At 45.2% G+C, this 27,621-nt stretch overlaps 1 protein-coding gene across 1 annotated transcript in view; it reads right to left on the reverse strand.

The window, feature by feature from the left end:
* The window catches only part of LOC147897257 (putative LRR receptor-like serine/threonine-protein kinase At5g65240), a 122,264-nt gene that overhangs the window by 47,007 nt on the left and 47,636 nt on the right, over window positions 1–27,621 (reverse strand). The window contains exons 4-6 of the mRNA XM_087380960.1: window positions 2,200–2,292; window positions 2,039–2,101; window positions 1,262–1,318 (exon numbers count right to left, since the gene is read on the reverse strand). Of these exons, the coding sequence (XP_087237086.1) occupies window positions 1,262–1,318; window positions 2,039–2,101; window positions 2,200–2,292 (213 nt within the window). The remainder of the gene's footprint in view (window positions 1–1,261; window positions 1,319–2,038; window positions 2,102–2,199; window positions 2,293–27,621) is intronic.

Here is a 27,621-nt window from a genome sequence, read left to right on the forward strand (position 1 = left end):
CCTAGTTGGGCTGGGGGTTCAGCCCAGCTAGGGGTTCCTAATTCAAGAGCTTGCTACAACCAGCTAGGGGAGCAAGGAGCAGAAGCGGAATGGGAGCAAGAGGTACGGGCATATGGGTACGGACAGGAGTGGGAGCAGGAGCAGGTACGGACGGGAGCGGGTACGGACGTGAACGGGACGGGAGCGAGTACAGGTACGGACAGGAGCGGGAGCGGGAGCAGGTACGGACAAGAGGGGGGGGGGGAGGGGGCTAGCAGAGAGGCTATGAGAGGGGGGCTGGAGAGGCTACGGGAGGGGGGGGGCAGAGAGACTACGAGAGGGGGGGCGGAGAGATTAATGTCTGCAGGAGGCCTAATGGGCCTATAAGACAAAGTACAAACCAAAAGAGAATACACCATCATCCGTTATAGACTGAGAGTCTCTTGGGAGTGCGTATAGCATCCCCAAGGTTATCATAGGTTAGCTATGATCTACTATGAGAGATAATCAGTGTGCATTACATCAGTCTAAAACTCAGAGTCTTTGGGTTTGGATTTGAAGTCTGTAATAAGTGCTCTTCCACCTCTATAAACAGCCCATTTTCCTGCCTCTGGGGTGAGCTCCTCCGAGACCCATATCTTGGTGCCTCTCAGCTTATTATTTTGCTTGAGAACCTTGCTTCTTGCCATCTTATCATTGAGAGAGGTGGGGGGCGGGGGGGGAGGATATTGGGAGTGGAAGCAAGATAAAGAAAGGAAGTTAACTTTTTTTGAGGGGGGACGGACTGCAAAGGATAGTTAAAGCAGAAGCAGGAGGAGCAGGCATGTCACATCGACATTTGTGGTACAGTGAATAAGACATGGACTTACATAGTCCCCTCCACTATTTCCTTTTTAGCCCTCCTAGCCCAACTAGTCCTAACCTCCCTAACTTTTAACCAATTTTAGCCTTCATTACATTTCTCATTTTCCAACTCTGTATATGTCCTTCTGCATTGATTTTGCAATTTTAAGGTCCACAAAACATTCCATTTGCAGTTGTCTCTGACTTCTAGGCCCAAATATTTGTGCTCTCTCACCCTTTTTATTTTCTGGGATGCAAGATGTTTATTTTAGAAGTGGATTCATAGGTTTTCTGCACAAAGAAAACATGGTGTAAGCTGTCCTAGTGCGTTATCTGATCTTCCTTCATCTGTTGATACACTACACGAGAAGGAATAACTTGTTTAGCAAGATTTATGCAGTAAGAGTGAGAAACAATTTTTATGAAACAGTCTTCCAACCTTGAGGAGCCAGAGCCATTGGAAACATTTCCATCAAGATGATTGTAAGACAAGGCCCTGTAGAAATGCACCCAACAAAATTAGACCCTTCATACAAAACCATTTTCATGACAAAGCCCTGTCAAGTATTACTTCAGAAGAAAACTGTCAAAATCAACCCACACTTCAATGAAGCCCTCGCCTTCTTCAGTCATTATCAGTTGAATTCCTCTTCTGCCAGTAAGAAGCACACTCTAACTCTTTCCTTCCTTTTTTCATCACATAATCAATCATTGTGTTAAACCAAACCCTTGCATGCAGTAACAGATTGCCTTTCTGGATTATGAGTCAGTGGCAGTAATCATGATTAACTTGCAAAACCAAAATAGGAAATCAATGTGGATTCCGAGTTCTAAGCCACACATAGCATTGTGCATTGAAAAATGAGAAATAAATATCATGCACTCTAAGAAATGGTACTGGATATGCTAAAAAGGGTCGCAGGGGTCTAGTTGATTTTGGTGAGTGCAAGAACTTGAATCAAAACATTGTCTCAGATGCAGACAACTGCAAAGCTTTCTAGTTGCAAATCCAGTTGGTAGTTATTTCTATCTCTGCCTACTATTCGGGAATTTCCTTGGATATTGTGAGTGCCATTGGGGAACTTTATAGAGAGAGAGACATGCAGACACGTTTGCATACAAGCATGCAGTTGCGCATGTCTGCTGATTCACAGAAATTGTCAAATTTTGAACAACAGCGATGAGGATCTTGAACGGAGAGGAGAGGACTTATTACCAGCATTCTATGTGGCTCAGCCAAGCTGGAAAGGGTCCAGTCAAATTATTATGATCAAGATACCTGCTATTCCAAAGTCCCAACAAAAGACAATCAAGGTCCTTGGTTCTACTATTTTCTTGACTTCCCATAAATTTAAGAAAGAAATTTAAAGCACTTACACAATTTTAAGTTTAGAAAGATTGCCCAATGTCGCCGGGATGGAGCCAGAAAAACTGTTGTTACTCATTTTCAAAGTTGTGAGCTGAGTTAAGCTGCCAATTTCCAGGGGAATAGAGTTTGAAATTATATTATTGCTCAAGCTTCTGTTCATGAAACCAGAGAATTGTGTTACTAGCTGAACTAAAACAATTACTTTCTATTGAAGACCCTAGTTACTTTGCTACTTTGCTACACATTCTTAGAGTACTCCGTGCACTATTAACACATGGATAGAGAAACTAAAGCGAGGAAAATTCATGCAGTCAAAAGTAAAAAATTGCATAATAATATACCTAGATAAGTCCAAGAACATGCCCAAACTCATCCTCTAAAAACACAACATAGTGCAGTTTCAATCTCAAGATAGTCACTCATAAGGTTGAACCTCCATCATGCATAGCAGGGACTAGCTACTATGACATCCCCACTGACGTCATCAGCGCCCAACAGTTAAAAGTCAAAAAGTAGCATGATAATACTTAAACATGTTGGAATTTCCACAACATAACCTGAAAAAGTTCACAAAAACAGACAGCATATCAAAATACACAATGCTATCATTTTATGGGCAGAAGGACCAATAACATTGGTATATCCATTAACTGCAGAAATCTTAGATTTAACTATTGATGTGTGATGTCACATCAGCATCATGCGTGTATACATAATAAAAATGTTACACAAAAAGCAGGTTAGGGAGTAGAGGCTGTAATATAGCCTCCATAACCATGTCTCAAAAAATTAGCTTCCTTCAAGTGTTCCCATTAGTCGTTCCCTGCCTTCTACATGGTTAAAGACTAGTAGTGACAAGTCAAATGGGAGAGCCTAAACTATAAAAGGCTTCTCACCATATATCTAGATAAGCCAAGAAACACACCCATAATCATTGAATTTAGAAAAACAGAAAGTACCATATCTAACTATAACAGCGACTCACAGCAACTTGCACGCTTACAATAACAACCCTGTTATGCCATAGGACTTGTTCTTATAATACTACCACCAACTTGATTAGCCGCCACCAGTGAGTGTAGATCATTGTATAAACGTATGATCTTGCACATGCACACATGTGCAGGCACACGAGCATATTTTGATACAAAGGAATGCATGAAGGGAAAAAGTGTTTTAAAGAACACAACAGTTACCACAAAAGAAACTCAATGGAGTTCTTAGAGGTGACTTGTTCTCAAAGGTCTTTATCTTTAGCAAAGTTGATCAAAAGCAATCCCTATGCTCTTAACACTGTCTCCCCTGACAGTCAAAACTCATCCAATCTAAAAGCATGACGAGATCAAAATTATGCGGAATGCTTTCAAGGACCCCCCTGAAGAACATAGAATGCAGATGGTTTCTCACCTTAGAAGGAGTGCTAGAAGAATTGCTCAGATAGATGCCACTATCCCTTTGGATTGGGCAACTAGAGATGGGGGACAGCATAGACCCATCAGGTGGATGGGAACTGCTTCTAGCACCAGCGTCCCCTTTGCAGCCCATTGGGCTTTTGTGGGACAAAAGTGGAGACACCGTGGTCTTCATCGTGCAATCAGGGGGCAGTTGGGTTAGATCCCTGGATGAGGATGTAATTTTGAATGTGCATCTTGAGGCGGTCAAAGTTATGGGCCTCATGGAGCAATGCTTCTATGCTACTGGCTGGTACATTGATCCCCGACCGAAGGATTTCTCCTCGGCATATGGAGGCTAGGGCTTCATGGGGTATTCACATCAAGTTTCTTCATTTGAACCTAGGTAAATGGGAGTGGATTGATGCATCATTACTCCAAGAGACTTCCATTCTTTGATTTTACAAGCGCAAAGCCAAGTAATTTCAGTTAGACGATGGAGATCATCTAAAGCCCCTCACTGGAGGAGCTTTCAATCAATCCAGATTTGCAAATCAATCCGGCTTTGGGAATTCCTCAGGAAGAGGAAAGTCACTCTTTTCTTTTGGCTTTTCATTAATGAAGGATTGCAGTAAATCACTAGAAGAGCACTTCTGGAGATGACCCTTCTTGCCCTCAGCGCTTCACGAGTGTAGAGTCTATTCAGCACTGCCTCTGGGCATGCAGGCAGGCCAGGTCATTTGGCCTGGGATTGCAGGACTTATAGGCAGGTTTTGTTCCTCCGCCTTCTTCATCACTTGGGGCTCAATGGTCTACCTCTCTTTTTGCAGAAAATAGAAGAAAGATTTGTCCAGGAAATAGTTCACACTACTAAGCATGTATATATACAGATTCAACTTGCAGATAGCTCAGGAAAATACAGAGTGTTCAGAACTGTAAATTTATTGCAGCACCAAAAGAGTGAACCTGTGAACATGGATCAATGTAGGGTCCCAATAGACAGAAAGTACAAGAGGCAGCACCAGAAACTCTGCTCCACAAGCCTGTCCTACAGGCTTGGACAGGCAGGATGGCAGGAAACAGTAGCAGTTAGCAGGAGAGGCTGTGAGGAGGGACTGCTGAGTGTAGAAGTGAACAAGGGGGCGGGGTTTATATAGGAGGCCAAACTGGCCGACTTTTTCCAGTCTGTCAGCCGACCAGCCTGGTTGGCTGGCCAACTAGAACAGACCAGATCTGTGTGACCTGCTGGCCTATAAAAGGCCCTACTAAATTGGGCCTTTGTTGCCCAGTCTGGGACTACTCCTGGAAGCCCATAGCAGCCCCTAAGGCTCCCACAGTCTGCAGCAAACCGCTACAGACAGCAGGGTCTTCAGGGCCTGCTATACCTTACTCAAAAAAGAATTTTCCTCCCTGAAGCCTGCCCAAAATCTAGGGCATAACTACACCTTTTACAAAAAAACCCACAAAACCCTTGGCAGCCCTAATGTCCCGTAAGGAGGCTCACAGCCAGGCACTGCCTTCTTTCAACTTTTTTGACAGGGTCTCAGGTATTGTTTGAGATACAAGTCTCCTCTTGGGCTTTCACTGTTCGAAAGCATCTTGCAGAGCTTTGTCTACTTGACACTGTTCCCGCCTCTCAGATGGTTGCTAACATCTCTGCCTGGCACATTTGGAGGTTCAGTTGAACAGAGGCTATAGACAGCACCCAGGTCTACCCAGCCGTTATTTTGGCTAGCATCTGGACAACCACACATTGATGACCATTTGGTCTAAGGTGCAAGGCAATTCGAGGTCTGCATCGTCTGGGAGGATGCTTTCTGTTTGAGAGTGAGACAGGCAGTCCTTTCTTCTCTGAGTCTATGACTAGCCTGGTGTGGCACTCTCAGCCAGAGTTTTGGTTTCTTTCAGGATTTGCTCATCTTTCTTTCAGAAGCAGGTTTTATGTGTGTTTTTTTTATCCCGTTAAATTGTAGTGAGGATTGGGATTGATTTTTTTCTCCCATTTCATATGCAGGGTTCTGAGAGGTTGCGGATTGAGGGTTTTTAATGGAAGTTTTTGGATGGAGGTTGCTCTTGCACCTCTGCTGTAATGAAAGTACTTCGTTACTGTGTTGTTTCGAGTGGAATATATTACTTTTACGCTGTGAAAGTAGCACTCAAAAAGTATAAGAATAAGCATGTGAAGCCTTGCCCGGAACACCTGCAAAACAGATGACCTGGTTTTCCCCCCCAGTGTGACAAGTTTCGACTTGCTTAATACACGCACCAGAACAGAACCTGAGGGCGCAAGCTGGGGGTGCTCAAGATCAAAACTTTTTGGAGGGAGAAGAGAATGCTGAAAAAAATGTTCACTGTAGAAAAGAGGCACCACCAAATAACAGGCATGAAGCAAGTCATCGCTGCCTGCAGGCTCGAACTGACTCCTAAAAGCCACGGTGAAGCGCTCTCCAAGTACCCCTTCCAATGCGTTGATGGGGGTGGCAAAGTGCTCTCCAATGTCAGCAGCCCTGGGGGCTGATTGGCAAAAGGGCACAGGAACCACTTTACATAGAGAAACCCCTGCTGACGAGCAGGCCAGGCAAATAGGAAGCTACAGATAGAAGGGGGGGTGGGGATTGGGGGCAACATTGAGCTGGAAGCTCAGCACCACCCCTGTTGGGAAGAGCTCAGGTGTGGCAAGGAGGAGAGAGTTCTTAGTGGGACTTTACCACTTGTTTCTCGTGCTATGTATGAAATATTTGTGCCTTGAGTTCTTTTGCCTTGGCCGTTTCTTTCATACTTAATAGAAGTCTTTTTCGAGTGAACAGGGGATTATGCGGAAGGAAACATTTGAAGATTTGTTGCTTGAACACTTCCTACATCTTTGCTCCTCCTTTGCATGCTTCTGTGGCTTGCCACCATAAAGCAGCTGAGCTCTCAAGCATGAGAATCACCAAATTCATCTTAGCCTACTCAATGAGTCTCTCACATCATGCAAAGTACATGCCAATCTCCAAATCAGACCCAAAAGAACTTTGGATTTATGATCTCCATTGTAGCATGGAATAGTCAGGTGCTTCTCGCCTGACTTGATCTTGTTGTGCCACTACCTTCCTGTGAAGAATCATGAGCATGAACAGTGATGGCATCATCTTTTCGCTCTTTCATGCTTTCTTCCCCTAAGCTCTCCATTAGTGGTCAAACTTCCATGTTTTGATCTTCATTGACCGGAACCTGGGCTGAATTCCTCACTGATCCAGTAATCATCTTTTGTCTCTTTCATGATGCTTTCTTCCCCTACGCTATCCATTAGTGGTCAAACTCCCATGTCTTTATCTAAATTAACCCACACTTGGGCTGAATTCCTTACCGATCCAGTAGCTTCAGGCAATAAGCCACCAATTTCTTCAAACTGTTTTTGCATGTTTTGCTTGAAGCTTTCAAAAAAATTCAGAATACCTGAATTGTTCCAAACTGCCGCCTTCAAATCTTCAGTTACCACCTTATGATTTTGTTGTCGTAAACTTTTTTTAGCCTCCACTTTCTTGTTCTCTTCCTCTAAGCTGAGCTCTTGAGCTTACTTTTGGAAAATATTGTTGGCAATTGATGGAAACAATTGAACACTCCTCACATACAACTTCTGTAAAAGAGATATGTTACTTTATGCAAAGGAGAGAGAAGTTTCTTGAATAAGGCGAACAACCTATTGATTCAGAACATCAAAAAGACCTCATCCCTACATGGCTTGTTGCTCTGTTACATTCACACTCATTTGAGATATTCGATATCATCAAGAAGAAAAAACTACAATTTACAAAGCCTACAGAAGATAAGCAACAAACAGAACAATAGAACTAAGCACCTCTCTCTCAAAATCACAGTTGCTTCATCCAAAAGCGCTGCCCATCTCTGCATAATCATCCTCATGCCAAAACCACCTCTATAGAAGACCACCAATCACTCCTATATTTCCGCCTTGATCTAGTTTTCCCCCCATAAAAACAAAGCTTCTATTAATTATTGAAAAACACCATACAATCAGCTTCCAAACGGAGCTAAGGATGGTAAGTACAAAGAGAAAAAACTGGCTGTCAGAAAAGAACCAGCCTGTTTCCAAAGAACCCAGCTCACTGCCTAGGGAATCTCCAGGACAGGGCTGACAACCAGGGAGGTGGTCTATACATCTATCGAATATCTCTGGCAGAAAGGGTGTAAAAGACTTCTATAGGCCAAGCCTTGCAAAAATGCTCCCGTCTTTCGGCAATCGCTCTCAATCCTGGAATACCAAGCTCCCAGATGGCGGGCAGAGTAAAGATGACGTCCTATCCAGATGGCAATCATGGTAGCCGTTGGAGGGACCTGCTGGTCACCCATCACCTGACTGCACCGAGTGTGAAAATCCACACTTTTTGAGAATGCAAATGTGTGCAATGCATGCAGAATTTGAATGCCGATTGGCCCTCCAATGGGGAAGAGCGCCCTCGTGAGAGTACTTGTTTCTATTTCGACCTACATGCAAGGTGGGAGGTGGGAGAGAGATGACGGATGAATGCAATGTGGTAGAAAGAATGCAACGTGAGATTCACAATGAAAGGGTGATACCCTTTCATTAATGTCCCTTGAGATCACTCAAGTTCCATCTTCCCATTTACACCTACCCTTAACCTATGACCCATGCATCTACCATTCAATGCACCTAAATGCACCCTTCCCTTCCTATTGCCCCTAGAACCTAGACACATGTGTGCACATTTTTATTAAAAGAATAAGTATCACATGTCCAAATTCGATGCCGTCTGAGATGTCAAGCATACGCGGGAAGCCAACGATGCGTCTATCCAAGAGACATACTAGCCATGAACCATGTAGGTTGGCAAAATTGGATCAATCAAGAAGGCACGCCCCCCTCCGTGATCCATGCAAGCATCTTCCATGTGAAGTCCCGCTGTCTGCAGCCCTGTGTGTAGGCCACAATTCTGAAGGCTACTAGCCAAATCCTCTGAACCACAGGACAGCCCCATAGACAGTGGGGGATCGTCTCTAGAACTCCCTCTGTGCAACAAAAGCATCTGCCATCTACCTGCATCTGCTCTAACCAAGGGCCGATGGGCAATCCCCCATGAGCCAGCAGCCAGAAGAAATAGGAGATCTTCAGTGGTCTCAGGTTGGTCCAAAGAGGAGTCCACAAATGGGAGACGACCTCCCGAGGGACATCTTGCTAAACTAGTGGCGCTCCCTCGAGGGTGTCTGGATCAATAAGCCAAACCTTGCCCAAGCAGCCCACTATCCTAATCGATAGCTGCTCCAAACCATCTAGGGCCGCCACGTCCTGCCATCCCTCTCTGTCTCAACCTGCAAGTAGGCCTCTTGGAAAGGGACTCCCAAAAAAAGTCGAACCCTAAGAGTCACCACTGTCCACGAGAACTGCCAAGACCAGCTGTGAGGGGTCCACAAACTGGGTAACCCATCCCACTAGGAAGTGGGGATTGTTAGATCAATCTCTGTCATCCGGGTGCCTTCCCTCCTCAAATGCGAGAGAGCCTACGCCCTAGCCTCTGCATCCCTAGGGAGCTGTCTTCAAACCCCCAAAATATATGGTTGGGCCACTGTCCCACTACACCCAACCACATGCGTCTGTTGTCCTAAGATATGCCCCTCCGAACCCGGACCTCTGGGTGCCATATGAGCGGCTACCTCTTGAACTCCTCCCTCCAAGAAGGATTGGCCCAAATGAGCCCCCCAGCGAAACACTGCCAAACCCTAAAAAGGCTCCTCATAAACCCTAAACCCTAAACCCTTTCCTGTGAGGGGAGCCTCTGAAAAAATGTACCTGTGGAACTCTTGCCACTGTCCACCTATGCGAGGAGTATTCCCAAGGAGTCCCCGCTAGAGGAGGAGCTTCTACGGCTCTGCACCTAGGGTTAGACCTCGTACCACTAGCTTGCCTAGGAGGGCTCTGCTCTAGAATTCCGGAGCAATGACACCCAATCCTCCTTGTGCCTACAGCATGATCACTATCTACCATGCCACTCGGCTTTGGTATGCTGTGTGCCATCCGATTTTGCCCAAAGGAAGTTGCGCACCAAGCGTCTCATATGCCCCATGCACTCCCGGTGGAAGCATCAGCAGGAGGCTACGTACTAGGCCGTGAAAAGGACCTGGTTGACTACCAATGCTCTACCTGCTAGGGAGAGTTTGGCTGAGCTCCAGTATAGAAGCTTGCTCTCTAGAATCGGGGAAATCTGCTGCTTTGCTGAAATATCAATACCCACTTGGCGGCCAAGGTATCTCGCTGTCTACCCCCACGAAATCCAACGAAAGCCAAAAGCAACCCCCTAGTCCCGAGCCTCCTAAACCTCATCTGCGCCCGTGAAGAAGCCAATAGATTTGGTCCAGTTCATCTAGTCCCCGGAGGCCTCACAATAGATAGCCAAGGCCCTCCTGACTGTCTCAAGGCTCGCTACTAATCCCTCCACATACAAAGTTGTATCATTTGCAAACTCTGAGTCGAACAAATCATCCTCCTATCGGATCTAATAGAGCAATGGCACACATACCACATTACTTTCTCAAATTTCACACAAGCAATACGTAATTAACTTAAGAACTTCTATCGTTACAAAGCATATCATGAATCTTGTTTTAAGAGCAGCGATTGATTCATGCCTCTAGAAAGCAAGGCGGTGCTATCTGCAAGTAGGCGCATACACATTCAAGATCCCAATCCTAGACTCATCGGCATGGACACACGTCCAAATTGCACAATTGACGATGAGCTCGTCCTAATCAAAGAGCTCTGGGACAATTGCCTGGGAGACTGAGATGCAAACCCTCCACTCCAGCCTACTGCTGGGGATCAAACCTCTAGACCCCTCCCAGGAAGGAGATGGTGGCCGCATCCAATGTCTGCTACTGAACCATGTGCTCCTAAATCAAAAGAACAACTCCTGTCAAAGTATTAAATACTATGGCTGACTACGGAGCCCAAGCATGTTCCAATGCAACATGGTCCAACTCATGGGGAGGTGGTACAAAACAAGGCTTGCCTATGGGTGGGAGCCTGCTCCTGAGAATCAAACCTCTATGAGTTCGAAGGGGGGTTGGATGGAGAGTAATTTGTATCTGTGCCCCGGCATACTGGGGTCACAACTGGCTCAATACCTACCTTTCTTGCCCAATGCAGCATGAAGGAGATACCTATCCCAAGCAGCTCAGTGCACTGCTGAAGCGTCCAGTAGTACGGGTGTGTGAGCACTATCTCTGGCGGCATCTCCACACTTGTGGAGGCAAACTTAAGAACCCAAAACGGATGCATGCGAGAGCCAACCACTCTAATCAAATCCCCTTTTTGGGGTTACGGGATCAATATTGACAACTCTAAGGCACAGGGTGCGAGTCTGGAATCTCAAGGTAGTTCCACAGCCCTAGCATCTAGAAGTCCCTCGGCAGAGGATGCCTAGTGCACAGTCTCAGAGTGGGAAGCTGAGAGGGCAAAACCCCCCCCAAGCGCCTATCCATGAAGAGGCAGTGTCCTACAGAGAAGAGAAAATGGGCTGCTAAAGCGAGGATGTGGCTGGGGGAGAGAGTATGGCCTTGCCCTTGGCAAAGACCAAGGCATTAAGGCTAGGTCCAAAGGAAGCACAAAAGGAGGAAGAAGTGGATGAATCTGCTGTGCAGCAGGGGGACGGGGGCGGGTGACTAGGGTGATTATAGTAAAGGGGGTGGAAAGGAGGAGGCGGGGGGGGAAGGAGAGCAAGGAAGGGGGGAGGGGAGTGGGAGGAAGGATCTGGAGGGGACGGAGGGTGAGGGGAAGTTCTGGAAAAGAGGCGGCTCGTTGTTGCATAAGTGCCTCATAGCTCTAGGTCTCGTCCTCTACAATGGTGGTGGGACAGGCGGGAGTAGTAGTAGCCACCGAATCCTCCACAAGTCCTATAACCCGTTGCTGCTGCAAGGGGGCCTAGGTGCTCGGAACCCCTACTCCGGAGGGAACTACTTGAGGAGCACCAAGCACGCCCTCTGGAGGCGGTGGGCAACCTAAAAGGGGATCCTCCTGGAAGTGGAGGATGCATGTACTCTCTTCTTGCAATTGGCCCGCTGTCTTCAGTTCAAGGTCCACTTGCTTCTTCTTTTTCCCACCTTAGTCCACTTTCCCTCAGAGAGCTCCACCTAAGGGGTCTGGGACTCCTGTTGCAGTCTGTGAGGCCACTGGGTATCCGCCTAGGGCTCCCTCTGCTGCCTCTGTCCATCCTACGCTTGGGGCAGGACGACAACTCTGACCTCTAGTGCAGTCCCTAGTTAGATGGCCCTGAACCTTAAACCCAGATACCTCTAGCCTCTGTCATAGTGTTCCCCCCTCAAGGGTTTCAAGGAGAATCACCTCCGGAAGGGACCCTGGGTTCTCTACAACCTTATTGAGTGGGGGGACACCATTATCTGCCACAAATGAAGCCGTAGACTTCGTGGCATAGTACCAAATGCCGTCCAATGGAAGAGAGAGAAAGACTCTAGACTCCCGCAAGAGCCCCAAGAATCGAAGCGTCACCAGGAAGTGAGGGACGTGGTGGGGTCCTCCACTGTAAATCCGTGGTACCAAGGAAAAAGGTGGAGCAAGTAAAAGCCAAGGAGAATGGGGCTCTACTCCACAAGCACCAAGGTGGTGGCGGGGGAGCTCAACTGGAGGAGGAAGATGCCTCTTCCATAAATAGTGACCTCTTGAATGTGGTCTCTATGATTTGACCATTCAATGCCCAGATCTACAACATCAATCGTATGTTTCTTATGCAACCAATGGATAATATAATGTTGAACTTAAAGCTATTTCTAAAAATCCAAATAAATCATAAAGCATGAGCTCTTAAAACAATCCACTAGTCACGCTACTTTGGTAAGAATTGTGAGAAACAAGATTATTACTTAAATGTAGCAAATACCATGAGCAAGCCGAGTAAATCATGTGGGAAGTATTATATCAACATTTAAAAGCATTCACAAGTTAGGGAAGAGAAGCATTCCTCGTGTGCAAAAGAGGATAGGATGCTTCAAAATTGATAGATCGTGGATTGAAAACTATTTTGCCATGAACTCAAAAGTCATGCTCATAATTAAAATTTTGCATTTGATGAAAAAGTCGTGTGTGTGTGTGTGTGTGTGTGTGTGTGTGTGTAGATGTCTACACACACAGACATCTACACACACACACACACACACAGACTGCATTCTAGGATGGGACAACAGTTTCCTCAGGCATATGTTTTCTTCAGAATGTCCCTCAAGCAATCTTTATATGATAGTTATGCTGCGAGGGACTTGGATGCTACTAGCCTTGAAGTGTTTTCTCACTGTTTTTGAGTTCTTCCATTAGGCTCTCTTTTGGAGTCTAATGTCATGTAGATTGATCTCATGTTTATAATATAGTTACTGGTTTCACAAAATAAAAAGTGTGTGTGTGAGGTGTAGTGTAGTGTGTGGGGGTGTGTGTGTGGTGTGTGTGTGTGCTGGGAGAGCATGAGAGAGCATGAGAGAGGAGGTCGACGCAGAGACAGGTCCCCGTACAGCTCCCCTTTCCGTCCGTACATCTGTACGGACGTCGTATGCTCACCGTACGGTGGTACGAACAGGTTCGGCCCATCCCTGCACAGCCTCAACTGATCCCGCTGCTTTTTACCTCACCATCGCGTTTCCCCTTCTGAAGTTCCCTCCGTAGGTCCGTACATCCCTGGCTCTTCCGTACAGCTTAGCCCCTTCGTGTCCCGTCAGCATCTCTGTTCCGTACAGTTCCGTCAGATTCTCCGTGTGAAAGTTCCGTACACCTCTGTCAGCTTATCCGTATGTCCGTACAGTGCCTCAGTCCAGCGTCCCTTCCGTACGTCTGTACATCCCTGGCTCTTCCATATAGCTTAGCCCCTTCGTGTCTCATCAGCATCTCTGTTCCGTACATTTCTGTCAGATTCTCCGTGTGAAAGTTCCGTACAGTTCTGTCAGCTTCTCCGTACGTCCGTACAGTGCCTCAGTCCAGCGTCCCTTCCGTACAGTTCTGTCAACTTCTCCTTTCGTCCATACAGTGCTTCAGCCCTATCTCATTCTCTTCGCTTGATATCTGTTGAATCCCTTAGCCTCCATGGTAGAAGCAAACAAGTATTATGTCAAGAGAGCACTCTCTCCTGAACCCAAAATACAATCAAGGGAAACCTCTCCCCCCATAGCTCCTTCATCTGAAGATGCTTCCTATGTGTTTGATATGTTGAATGATGATTTTCAACAAAGTAGAAGGGAATGGATTCAACCTGCTCCGAAACTCAATTACAAAATGAAGTTGCCTTCTCTAGTGCATCCTTTGAAGAAGCTCTCTCAAAATGCAGTTATCATCTTTTTTCCAGGCGAAATTCCCTCTGCTAATGATGTGGGACAATGGGTGAATTCTCTCCTAGGTGGATGCTATGTAGAAGGAGTCTATTTTGCCTCCCGAGGATTTTATGAAGTTCATCTTTTGGATGCCTTGACAAAACAAAAGATGCTCGAAATGTCCCCTTTATTTTTTGGTCGACAAATGGTGCATATCATGCCCTGGTCCCCTAATAAGGACTATTTGAACCTCATCAAGCATCATTGCCTTGTATGGGTTGAAGTGGTTGATTTTCCAGATTACATGAGAACAGAGCTTCCAGGTTTAGCTATGACTTTGGGACAAGTGATCTGTCCCCCTCGTCCCACAGGTAATAAAAATCATTTTTGCATCTTATGGGATACTGATAGACCGACCCCCTCCTCTATTGCAGTTGAGATTGAGGGTGTTAATTTGGGAAAGAAATATTTCATTTTTAAATGGGGCATTTTTGCTGGAGCTTGTTTTTCTTGTCACAAGTTTGGGCATCTTGCTTCGGAGTGTCCCTCTATCCTTCATCCACCTCCTCCAGCAGCTATTCCTCTGCCATCTAATAAAGGAGGTCAGAAGACATATGTGGAAAAGATTGAAGCTAAAGGAGCAAAGCCTTCAGTTCATAAAGGGAGCCAGGCCAATTCAGCTCAAAATAAGGATAAAGGAAAAAGCAAGTTAGGGGAAAATAACTCATCTTCTCATGAGGGATGGCAGACTGCAAAGAAGACGGTGCCTCTCAAACAAAGACCTCTCCAATCTCGTAATTGGGATGCCTCTGCTCCTTCTCCAGGACAATCTTCTACCTCTTCAAGCAACCCCATCTCGAAGGCATGGGTTAATGCAATCAAGAAGGGTCTTCCCCTTTGTGAAGAAGATGATATTATCAGGGAATTGGATGCTGAGGGTCAGCAAGACCCTGTGGCAATGGCAGAGGCTTGAGGCCTCCCGTTCTTTTGGAGGACTGATCATCTCTTGTATATATTTTCATGTGTGCTTCTCTTAAATGTTTTTCCTATAATATACAGGGCCTCTACAACCAGAATAAATGGAGGCTTCTATGGCATTATATAAATACAACTCATCCGGATGTTGTGTGTCTGCAAGAGCATAATCAGCATTTTTTTGCTGGCCAGCATGGGTTTTTTTCTGGATATGATATATTTTATTAGGCATCTGAACAACTTTCTGGGCTGTGCATTTTAGCCAGACACGATCTGCAACCCTGCATAGCATATAATGATCTTGGTGGACGATGGATGATCATCCAATGTATGATTAATGGAGAGATTTTTGAAATAGGATCTTTGTATGCCTCTCAAAATTCAGCTTCCAGAGCTCAAATGTGGAACTCCATCAAGCAATATCCTTGGTCTTCAAATGCTCTACTTTGTGGTGATTTCAACAATTCTCCTCACTGGAAGGACAATACCACACATAAATCCCATATGCTGCCCTCTGAAATCCAGCAATGGGAACATATGACATCATCACTTCAATTTGCAGATTTATGAACAGCAACTCACCCATCAGTTATGGGTTTCACATATCATCATAATGCTTTTACAGAATATTGGGCCAGGCTTGATAGATATTATCTCATTCATGCTCAGCAATATGATGAATATACATGTCAAATGTGGACTGATTATTCACAACAATTATCTGATCATACTCCACTTTGGCTCACCCTTTCTTCTGGTATGCCTCTGGATGACTTGCAGCTCTCTTCAGTCAGAAATTTCCAGGTCAATCAATTATATCTCTCTCATGAAAAATTCCAGCATATGATCAGACTGGCTTGCAGGCCATTGCTATCTCATGCTCAAGAGGATCTAGACTTTGCTTGGACCTCTTTCATACATCGTATTCAAAATGTCATTAAGGAATATGGAAGATGGTACATGGCAGAAACCAGACAGCCAGTGGGCAAAATCATACAAGCAGTATTTGGTCCAGATTAGTCATCAAAGATCTCTATCTGCTTCTGAGCAGCATTTATTGTCCTGTGCTTCCTCCATAGTTGATGCCAATGATAAACGCAAGCTGTCCAAATGGCAGATCAGGGCCAGAGCTAAACCTATGCTAGATAAGGGCTGTTCCTCAAAATCTTTTTTTCGGAACTTACATGCAAATAGACAAAGCCAATCTATCATGAGGGTCAGGAAACCAGATGGCCTTGGGACCCAGACTCTATCTCAGCTGGAAAAACAATGTTTGGATCATTTTCAGCTTCTTTTTTCTCAGCCATCTTCTTCTACACCTCAGGTTGTTTCAGCTCGTAACAGATTTACTGCCCTTGTTTCTCCTATTGTCTCCTTGCAAAAAGCCTCAATGTTGGAAATGTCTTTTACAGATGTTGAATTGGATGAAGCTCTTGGGCATTTGGGTAAACATAAATCCCCTGGATGGGATGGTCTGACGGTTGAATTTTTTGAAGCCTTTTGGCCTGAATTGAAGGGTCCAATTCTGCAGTTTATTAATGTAGCCTGGCAGCATCAACATCTTCCCTCAGCTTGGAAGCATGGTCTGGTTAAGCTTGTGCCCAAAAAACCTCTATGTGAGACTATGGATGACTGGAGGCCCATCACGTTGATGCCGGTTATATACAAATTGATTGCCAAAATGTTGGTACATCGGATAAAGGATATCCTTCATGATGGACTTCATCCCAGGCAATATGGTTTTATTCCAAGACGGCACATACATGACAATATCTCTAACACTCTCATCGCAATGGAATATGCAAAATATTCAGATCAAGATGTGTTGGTCATGCAGGTGGATGTGGCAAAACCATTTGATACAGTACAGTGGGATTATGTCTCTCAAATCATGTTAAAACTTGGTTTTGGGCCAAAGCTAGTTAATGTCATATATTGGCTTTACTCAAATTCCACTGCACAATGCTTTATAGGGAATCATTTGTCTGAGTCTTGGACTCTCGAACGTTCAGTTCGACAGGGATGCCCTCTCAGTGCTTTGCTTTATGCCATCGCTTCACATCCTTTGCTTCTTTATATGGATCACATGGTTGATACTGGACAGCTAGAGGGGCTTCAGATTTCTGGTTCGCGAGTCACGACCCTTCATTGCACAAGCCTATGCATATGATTCATTCTTCATGCCAAAGAATAGTCCTCTGGAGATTCGCCTCTTGATGGATACCCTTTCAGATTTTGGGTTGGCAGCTGGTCTTAAAATCAATTTTCAGAAATCAAAACTCTTGCCTCTCAAGCATTGTGACTGGCATGCTATCCTGTGGCCAGGCCAGAATATTTATCCGGAAAACATAGGAAGACATTTGGGCTATCCCATTGGCTGGAAAATCAGCAATAGGCAACAAATGTCGTGGGTGTCAAACAAAATTTAGGACAAATTAGAATATTGGAAGATCTCCACTTGGCCTCTGCATGTACGGCTTCGAATTGTTCAGTCTATTGTTCTAGCTTATATCCAGTTCTACCTTCCTCTATTACATTGGTCATCTCGAGATCTCACTTCCTTTATGTCTCAAGCCATGGAGATTTTTTGGAAAACTAAGCTTCATAAAAAAGCTTTACGGCTGCTCAAAATGGACTTGCTTTGCTCACCAAGAATGCATGGTGGTTTGAATATAATAAACATCCAATTTCATGTGTTGGCAAGAAAGATCACTATGCTCAAGACATTTCTTCAACAAGAGCAGCCTTGGTCTATTATGTTGGCAATTTTGTGTAGACAGATGAGCACAAATGCTTATGGACATTGGCTAGTTGATCCATCAGAAGTAGTACTGGGCAAATTTCAAGGTAAAATACCTGGCTGTCCATTTTCTAATTCCTTGATTCAGGACTGGAAGCAAGTACTCTCGCACATCAAATGGTCTACCCATCCTGCTTCTATAGTTCCTCACTCAGAATGGAAAGTATTCATTGGAGTGCTGTGTTCTCCTCTCCCCTTGCTGTTCAACAACCCTTCAGAGCTTACAATCTTATGAAAATGGGTATCCGGTTCATTGATGATGTGGTAGATATGCAAGGAAATATTCTCACTTTTCTAGTAGCATGTCAACAATACAATCTGGGGATGCATCATAGACCTATTTGGAAAGCTATTGCTGATCTCTTACTCCCTCTGGTTCCGATTCCGACATTGAATGTCAGAGACGGGCTTCAAGATTGGCACCTTCAGTCTTCAAATACAAGCATCTCCTCTAGGCCTTTGCATTTATTGACTTCTATACATGCTTATCGATTGATATTACCTCCTCCTTGGATGGCCCATCATGCTAATTCTCTATGGCATTTGAACAAGTCATTAGCCTAGTGGAAAGGAACATTGCAATTGATATTGAAGTTGAAAATGCCATTGAAGCAACGACTATTTTTATGGAGATGTATTGTTGGTATTCTTCCAGTAGGGGTGAAATTGGCTCAAAGACGGATAGCTTCGCCTCTTTGTCCAAGATGTCACCTTACATCTGAGAGTATTCCGCATCTACTGTGGTTTTGTTCATATTCCAGAAACCTTCTAGACAGAATCTCCTATTTCTTATCTCTCAGATTTCAAGCACACAGGTTCTACAGGTTTTTCTGGATGTATGGCAAACTATCAGCATCTTTGTCACAGTATTCTCTTTTCTTCCACTGGATCAGATACTGGGCCTTATGGACCCTCTGGTTGCAGCGCAATCAAGCATATCTGAATTCTCCCCTTCAGCATCCATATGAGTTCTTCCAAGCCTCATTGCGGCAGTCTTTATATGATGCCTTACATGAGGAAGATTTGGATGTTTCTTGTATTCAACTTTTCTTTTACTGCTTTTGATGGATAGGGCTTTGGCTCTCTTTTGAGCACTGCCCAGATGTAAATGAATGTTTCATAATATAAGTATCTTGGTTTCACAAAAAAAAAAAAAAAGTGTGTGAGAGAGAGAGAGGAGGTCGACGCAGAGACAGGTACCCGTACAGCTCCCCTTTCCGTCCGTACACCTGTATGGACGCCCTACGCTCACCGTACGGTTATACGAACAGGTTCGGCCCATCCCTGCGCAGCCTCGACTGATCCCGCTGCTGTATACCTCGCCATCGCTGTTCCCCTTTTGAAGTTCCCTCCGTACGTCCGTACATCCCTGGCTCTTTCGTACAGCTTAGCCCCTTCGTGTCCCGTCAGCATCTCTGTTCCGTACAGTTTTGTCAGCTTCTCCGTGTGAATGTTCCGTACAGTTCTATCAACTTCTCCGTACGTCCGTACAGTGCCTCAGTCCAGCGTCCCTTCCGTACAGTTCTGTCAACTTCTCCTTTCGTCCATACAGTGCTTCAGCCCTATCTCATTCTCTTCGCTTGATATCTGTTGAATCCCTTAGCCTCCATGGTAGAAGCAAACAAGTATTATGTCAAGAGAGCACTCTCTCCTGAACCCAAAATACAATCAAGGGAAACCTCTCCCCCCATAGCTCCTTCATCTGAAGATGCTTCCTATGTGTTTGATATGTTGAATGATGATTTTCAACAAAGTAGAAGGGAATGGATTCAACCTGCTCCGAAACTCAATTACAAAATGAAGTTGCCTTCTCTACTGCATCCTTTGAAGAAGCTCTCTCAAAATGCAGTTATCATCTTTTTTCCAGGCGAAATTCCCTCTGCTAATGATGTGGGACAATGGGTGAATTCTCTCCTAGGTGGATGCTATGTAGAAGGAGTCTATTTTGCCTCCCGAGGATTTTATGAAGTTCATCTTTTGGATGCCTTGACAAAACAAAAGATGCTCGAAATGTCCCCTTTATTTTTTGGTCGACAAATGGTGCATATCATGCCCTGGTCCCCTAATAAGGACTATTTGAACCTCATCAAGCATCATTGCCTTGTATGGGTTGAAGTGGTTGATTTTCCAGATTACATGAGAACAGAGCTTCCAGGTTTAGCTATGACTTTGGGACAAGTGATCTGTCCCCCTCGTCCCACAGGTAATAAAAATCATTTTTGCATCTTATGGGATACTGATAGACCGACCCCCTCCTCTATTGTAGTTGAGATTGAGGATGTTAATTTGGGAAAGAAATATTTCATTTTTAAATGGGGCATTTTTGCTGGAGCTTGTTTTTCTTGTCACAAGTTTGGGCATCTTGCTTCGGAGTGTCCCTCTATCCTTCATCCACCTCCTCCAGCAGCTATTCCTCTGCCATCTAATAAAGGAGGTCAGAAGACATATGTGGAAAAGATTGAAGCTAAAGGAGCAAAGCCTTCAGTTCATAAAGGGAGCCAGGCCAATTCAGCTCAAAATAAGGATAAAGGAAAAAGCAAGTTAGGGGAAAATAACTCATCTTCTCATGAGGGATGGCAGACTGCAAAGAAGACGGTGCCTCTCAAACAAAGACCTCTCCAATCTCGTAATTGGGATGCCTCTGCTTCTTCTCCAGGACAATCTTCTACCTCTTCAAGCAACCCCATCTCGAAGGCATGGGTTAATGCAGTCAAGAAGGGTCTTCCCCTTTGTGAAGAAGATGATATTATCAGGGAATTGGATGCTGAGGGTCAGCAAGACCCTGTGGCAATGGCAGAGGCTTGAGGCCTCCCGTTCTTTTGGAGGACCGATCATCTCTTGTATATATTTTCATTCGTGCTTCTCTTAAATGTTTTTCCTATAATATACAGGGCCTCTGCAACCAGAATAAATGGAGGCTTCTATGGCATTATATAAATATAACTCATCCGGATGTTGTGTGTCTGCAAGAGCATAATCAGCATTTTTTTGCTGGCCAGCATGGGTTTTTTTATGGATATGATATATTTTATTCAGGATCTGAACAATTCTCTGGGCTATGCATTTTAGCCAGACATGATCTGCAACCCTGGATAGCATATAATGATCTTGGTGGACGATGCATGATTATCCAATGTATGATCAATGGAGAGATTTTTGAAATAGGATCTTTGTATGCCTCTCAAAATTCAGCTCAAATGTGGAACTCCATCAAGCAATATCCTTGGTCTTCAAATGCTCTACTTTGTGGTGATTTCAACAATTCTCCTCACTAGAAGGACAATACCACACATAAATCCCATAGGCCACCCTCTGAAATCCAGCAATGGGAACATATGACATCATCACTTCAATTTGCAGATTTATGGACAGCAACTCACCCTTCAGTTATGGGATTTACATATCATCATAATGCTTTTACAGAATATTGGGCGAGGCTTGATAGATATTATCTCATTCATGCTCAGCAATATGATGAATATACATGTCAAATGCGGACTGATTATTCACAACAATTATCTGATCACACTCCACTTTGGATCACCCTTTCTTTTGGTATGCCTCTGGATGACTTGCAGCTCTCTTCAGTCAGAAATTTACAGGTCAATCAATTATATCTTTCTCATGAAAAATTCCAGCATATGATTAGACTGGCTTGCAGGTCCATTGCTATCCCATGCTCAGGAGGATCTGGACTTTGCTTGGACCTCTTTCATACATCGTATTCAAAATGTCATTAAGGAATATGGAAGATGGTACATGGCAGAAACCAAACAGCATATCTAGTGGGCAAAATCATACAAGCAGTATTTGGTACAGATTAGTCATCAAAGATCTCTATCTGCTTCTGAGCAGCATTTATTGTCTTGTGCTTCCTCCATAATTGATGCCAATGATAAACACAAGCTGTCCAAATGGCAGAGCAGGGCCAGAGTTAAACCTATGCTAGATAAGGGCTGTTCCTCGAAATCTTTTTTTCGGAACTTACATGCACATAGACAAAGCCAATCTATCATGAGGGTCAGGAAACCAGACGGTCTTTGGACCCAGACTCTATCTCAGCTAGAAAAACAATGTTTGGATCATTTTCAGCTTCTTTTTTCTCAGACATCTTCTTCTACACCTCAGGTTGCATTGGCTCGTAACAGATTTACTGAGCTTGTTTCTCCTATTGTCTCCTTGCAAAAAGCCTCAATGCTGGAAATGTCTTTTTCAGATGTTGAATTGGATGAAGCCCTTAAGCATTTGGGTAAACATAAATCCCCTGGCTAGGATGGTCTGACGGTTGAATTTTTTGAAGCCTTTTGGCCTGAATTGAAGGGTCCAATTCTGCAGTTTATTAATGTAGCCTGGCAGCATCAACATCTTCCCTCAGCTTGGAAGCATGGTCTGGTTAAGCTTGTGCCCAAAAAACCTCTACGTGAGACTATGGATGACTGGAGGCCCATCACTTTGATGTCGGTTATATACAAACCGATTGCCAAAATGTTGGTACATCGGATAAAGGATATCCTTCATGATGGACTTCATCCCAGGCAATATGGTTTTGTTCCAAGACGGCACATACATGACAATATCTCTGACACTATCATCGCAATGGAATATCCAAAATATTCAGATCAAGATGTGTTGGTCATGCAGGTGGATGTGGCGAAGGCATTTGATACAGTACAGTGGGATTATGTCTCTCAAATCATGTTAAAACTTGGTTTTGGGCCAAAGCTAGTTAATGTCATATATTGGCTTTACTCAGATTCCACTGCACAATGCTTTATAGGAAATCATTTGTCTGAGTCTTGGACTCTCGAACGTTCAGTTCGACAGGGATGCCCTTGCAGTGCTTTGCTTTATGCCATCGCTTCACATCCTTTGCTTCTTTATATGGATCACATGGTTGATACTGGACAGCTAGAGGGGCTTCAGATTTCTGGTTCACGACCCTTCATTGCACAGGCCTATGCAGATGATTCATTCTTCATGCCAAAGAACAGTCCTTTGGAGATTCGCCTCTTGATGGATACCCTTTCAGATTTTGGGTTGGCGGCTGGTCTTAAAATTAATTTTCAGAAATCAAAACTCTTGCCTCTCAAGCATTGTGACTGGCATGCTATCCTGTGGCCAGGCCAGAATATTTATCCGGAAAACATAGGAAGACATTTGGGCTATCCCATTGGCTGGAAAATCAGCAATAAGCAACAAATGTCGTGGGTGTCAAACAAAATTCAGGACAAATTAGAATATTGGAAGATCTCCACTTGGCCTCTGCATGTACGGCTTCGAATTGTCCAATCTATTGTTCTAGCTTATGTCCAGTTCTACCTTCCTCTATTACATTGGTCATCTCGAGATCTCACTTCCTTTATGTCTCAAGCCATGGAGAATTTTTGGAAAACTAAGCTTAATAAAAAAGCTTTACAGTTGCTCAAAATGGACTTGCTTTGCTCACCAAGAATGCATGGTGGTTTGAATATAGTAAACATCAAATTTCATGTGTTGGCAAGAAAGATCACTATGCTCAAGACATTTTTTCAACAAGGGCAGCCTTGATCTATCATGTTGGCAATTTTGTGTGGTCAGATGAGCACAAATGCTTATGGACATTGGCTAGTTGATCCATCGGAAGTAGTACTTGGCAAATTTCAAGGTAAAATCCCTGGTTGTCCATTTTCTAATTCCTTGATTCAGGACTGGAAGCAAGTACTCTCTCACATCAAATGGTCTTCCCATCCTGCTTCTATAGCTTCCTCACTCAGAATGGAAAGTATTCATTGGAGTGCTGTGTTTTCCTCTCCCCTTGCTGTTCAACAACCCATCAGAGCTTACAATCTTATAAAATTGGGTATCCGGTTCATTGATGACGTGGTAGATATGCAAGGAAATATTCTCACTTTTCCAGTAGCATGTCGACAATACAATCTGGGGATGCATCATAGACCCATTTGGAAAGCTATTGCTGATCTCTTACTCCCTCTGGTTCCAATTCCAACATTGAATGTCAGAGACAGGCTTCAAGATTGGCACCTTCAATCTTCAAATCCAAGCATATCCTCTAGGCCTTTGCATTTATTGACTTCTACACAGGCTTATCGATTGATATTACCTCCTCCCTGGATTGTTGCCCATCATGCTAATTCTCTATGGCATTTGAACAAGTCATTAGCCTAGTGGAAAGGAAAATTGCAATTGATATGGAAGTTGAAAATGCCATTGAAGCAACGACTCTTTCTATGGAGATGTATTGTTGGTATTCTTCTAGTGGGAGTCCAAGATGTCACCTTACATCTGAGAGTATTCCGCATTTATTGTGGTTTTGTTCATATTCCAGAGACCTTCTAGACAGAATCTCCTATTTCTTATCTCTCAGATTTCCAGCACACAGGTTCTACAGGTTTTTCTGGATGTATGGCACACTATCAGCTTCTTTGTCACAGTATTCTCTTTTCTTCCACTGGATCAGATACTGGGCCTTATGGACCCTCTGGCTGCAGCGCAATCAAGCATATCTGAATTCTCCCCTTCAGCATCCTTATGAGTTCTTCCGAGCCTCATTGCGGCAGTCTTTATATGATGCCTTACATGAGGAAGATTTGGATGTTTCTTGTATTCAGCTTTTTTTTTTTTTGCCGAAAAAACAGTGCTGATTATATTACTTCGAAAAAACAAGATACATGAGGTCAATTTTGCAGTTGACGGGGCTGCGTTCACAAATCGGACGCAGCCCTAAATGGAAACAAAAAGCTCTCTCTCACGGAGGGATCAGGCGGGTGTGAATAAACAGCCAGAGAGGTGGTGAATAGCGCCACTGAAGGCCCTGAGAAGTATGCTCGAAGAAGAGGCCCTGCGTATCCCAATCTCGGAGGAAACGTCTCCGCTTCTCTCGGCCAGCTCGGGAATCTCCCTGTATCTGGTCCCACTGGCCTCTGAGTGTGTATAATCTCACTCCAGATGTCGGCCATGACCTGGGCAGTCGAAAGAGAGGTACCATCGAGGATCTACGCGCAGCGCGAGGTCCAAATGTGCCATCGAGCGATGCCGCTAATAATCTCCCAGACTGGTTGCCTCTCCTGAGATCCTGTGTCCGCCTCTGCCAAGTGCGGCGGGATGCCCTCAAGCGGCCCCCAAGTCCCCTGTGTGATAAGGAACATGGGGTCCTGCGGGCCAGCCTCGAACAACTGATGAAAGCCAGGTGTGGTGCTGCACCAGCAGAACGCGCCCTAGGTGATCAAACCTAGCTCCGGTGCTGCACGAGTAAGGATCCCGAAGGTCCACCTCCACACTTCCTGGGTGCGAGTGCAGCTCCACAGGCAGTGTTTTGGTGACTCCTCGTCCTCATGACAAATCTGACAAAGTCCATCCTGACCAATATGCCGCAACCAGCTCCCCACTGGAAGACCCTTGTGGGCGAGTAGCCAAAGGAAGTAGGAAATCTTCCGCGGCCGCCAGCTCTCCCACAAGGCCTTCCAGAAGGCCTGCAAAAATAGCCTGGAGATACCCTGAGCATACCAACTGGGCCGCTGGGTGGGCGGGCGGCTCTGCATCCTCCCGAGAACTCTCCTGCCCAATGTCGTGCTGTAAGCGAAGAAAGGGATCGGCCCCTGGCCTGCCACAACCTCTGGCCATCTCCACTCCCCTGGGTCCCAATCAAGCTCTGACAGGGCCCGCCCCTCCCAAAGCCAGAGTCGCCATAACTGTAGCTGATCCTGCTCTATACTAGGATCGATCCGCCAAACCTTCCCCACGAGGCCTACGACCCGAACCCTCTGCCACAAGAGAAGGGGGTCGATGAGCACACCCTCTCTCCTGAGTCGGCCGTCCCCCAAAACCACGAAATGGGAAACAGAGGTGTCGTCCATCCGGCCTGCAACCACCAGTGGGATGCCACGGGGGGTGAACTGTCCAAGCCAACGGTCATCACCAAGCATCTGCTGATTTTGCCATGCTGTATTTACCATTTGCAGCAAGGTGAATTTAAGAAGATCCCAGAATGCAAAAAAAATTCAACAGTGAGACCATCCTATCTTGGAGATTTCCATCTGCCATAGGATCTCAGTGCATCAGACAATTCCCTTTCAATGAAGGGATGTTCAAGTTCCAAAGCCTGAGCATCAGACAGAATTGGATGAACACGCTGCAAAAGAAGCTGACATGCAGACACGACCCGAGGAGAAAGAGTATCCAGATGCCCAAAATGAGTGGAGAAGTGCTGCACACATAAATCAGCAAGCTCTAAACGAGATGTTGACCAAGAACCATCAGGCATCCGGATCCAACATATATTGGCAGCCTGTCTTTTGTAGTGTAAACTCTTAAAAAATTGCTTGGAAGAGCAGCTGATTCCAAAAAAGCAGCTATGTGATTCACTGGGTGATTGGAGGCCAATCACACTCATGCCAGTCATTTATAAGATCATTGCCAAAATGGTGGTTGATCAGATTAAAGGTTATTTGCATGATGGGTTGCATCCCTTCCAATATGGCTTTGTTCCACGTCGCCATATCACAAATAACATTGCCAATGCTTTATATTAGGATTGAATATGCCAAATACACGCAGCAGGATGTTCTACTCTTGCAGGTAGATATTGCAAAAGCCTTTGACAAAGTTCAATGGGATTTCATCTTGCAAAATATGCGAGCTTTGGGGTTTGGACAAAAATGCAGCAGGTTATTTACTGGCTTTACAGAGATAGCAATGCGGCTTGCATTATCTCTGGGGATATCTCTGATGAGTGGACTCTTCGTTGTTCGGTCCGCCAGGGATGCCCTCTCAATGCTTTACTGTATGCCATTGCTACTCATCCTATGCTGCAATATATTGATCATCTTGTGGTTGATCATGTTCACTAAGGCAGATCTTACATCTTTCATGTCTGTCTTTATGGAACTCTTCTGGCGATCCAAACATGGCAGAAAAAGTCTCAGGCTGCTTTCTCCCAAGATGCATCGTGGATTGAACATCACGGATATTCATGTGCATATTCTTGCCCACAGGGGGAAAATGTTGCTGCAATTTCTGCAAGGTGATCAGCCTTGGGCTCTTATGATTAGGACTCTGGTCACTTATATCAGTATTTCTGTGTTTGGTCATTGGCAACTCGATCACTGGGATTTCTTATTTGGCTGCACTGATGGCACTTTGCCTGGATGCTGTACGGCTGACTAGATGGTTGGCTGGTCATCCGTGTATGGTGTACGGGGCCACGGGCCACGACAGTGCGGCATAGATGCGTACACGCAGACGGTTGAAAGCAGGAAATGTACGAGGGCTTCACTGTTTTGCCCCTTTTTGGGAGCAAAAAAAAAAACGCATACCGAATACCATACCGTATGCTTACGGTACAGAATCCGTACGGTGCGGAGGATCATACACGTACGGTTCCAACGGTCTCCAAGTGTCTGTAAGTGTCCCTCCAAACTCGAAGGGACCGGGCTGGCCCCCGCATCCAACCGTCCCACAGGATATGTGACCTCTCCCCCAGCTGAAGGCCCAAGGTATCTCTGACCTGATCGTTCCAGATGAGCGGCTGGCGGTCGATCTCCTCCTGACTGCTAGGAGGGGACTGGAGGAGACTGGGACGGAGTCGCCTCCAAACCATGAGAAGGCTACGAATGAGCGGGGAGCGGGGGTGAGTAAGCGGTGCAAAGGTGAAGATCCACCGGAGGGATGGTAGCCACTCTCCACCTCGGCGCGGGACGCAAGAACTGATCCCCTGCTGAAGTAACATCTTCCACGTTTGCCCCCCCCAGGTCAAACCGCGGATAACTAACTTGCCCAGCAGGGCCTAACTCTGAAGCTCAGGATCAATGACCCCCAAGCCACCCTCACCCTGCGGAAGAATGACTGTCTGCCAGGCTACCCTGGCTCTGGTATCTCTGAGACCATCCCCCCCAGACCACAGGAAATTCCGGACCATCCTCCTGAGCTATGCCACGCTGAATCTCGAG

Source organism: Dipteris shenzhenensis, chromosome 10 (genome assembly GCF_047967505.1).
Source record: "Dipteris shenzhenensis isolate YYH24624 ecotype China chromosome 10, Dip_SZ_1.0, whole genome shotgun sequence".
Lineage (NCBI taxonomy): Eukaryota > Viridiplantae > Streptophyta > Polypodiopsida > Gleicheniales > Dipteridaceae > Dipteris > Dipteris shenzhenensis.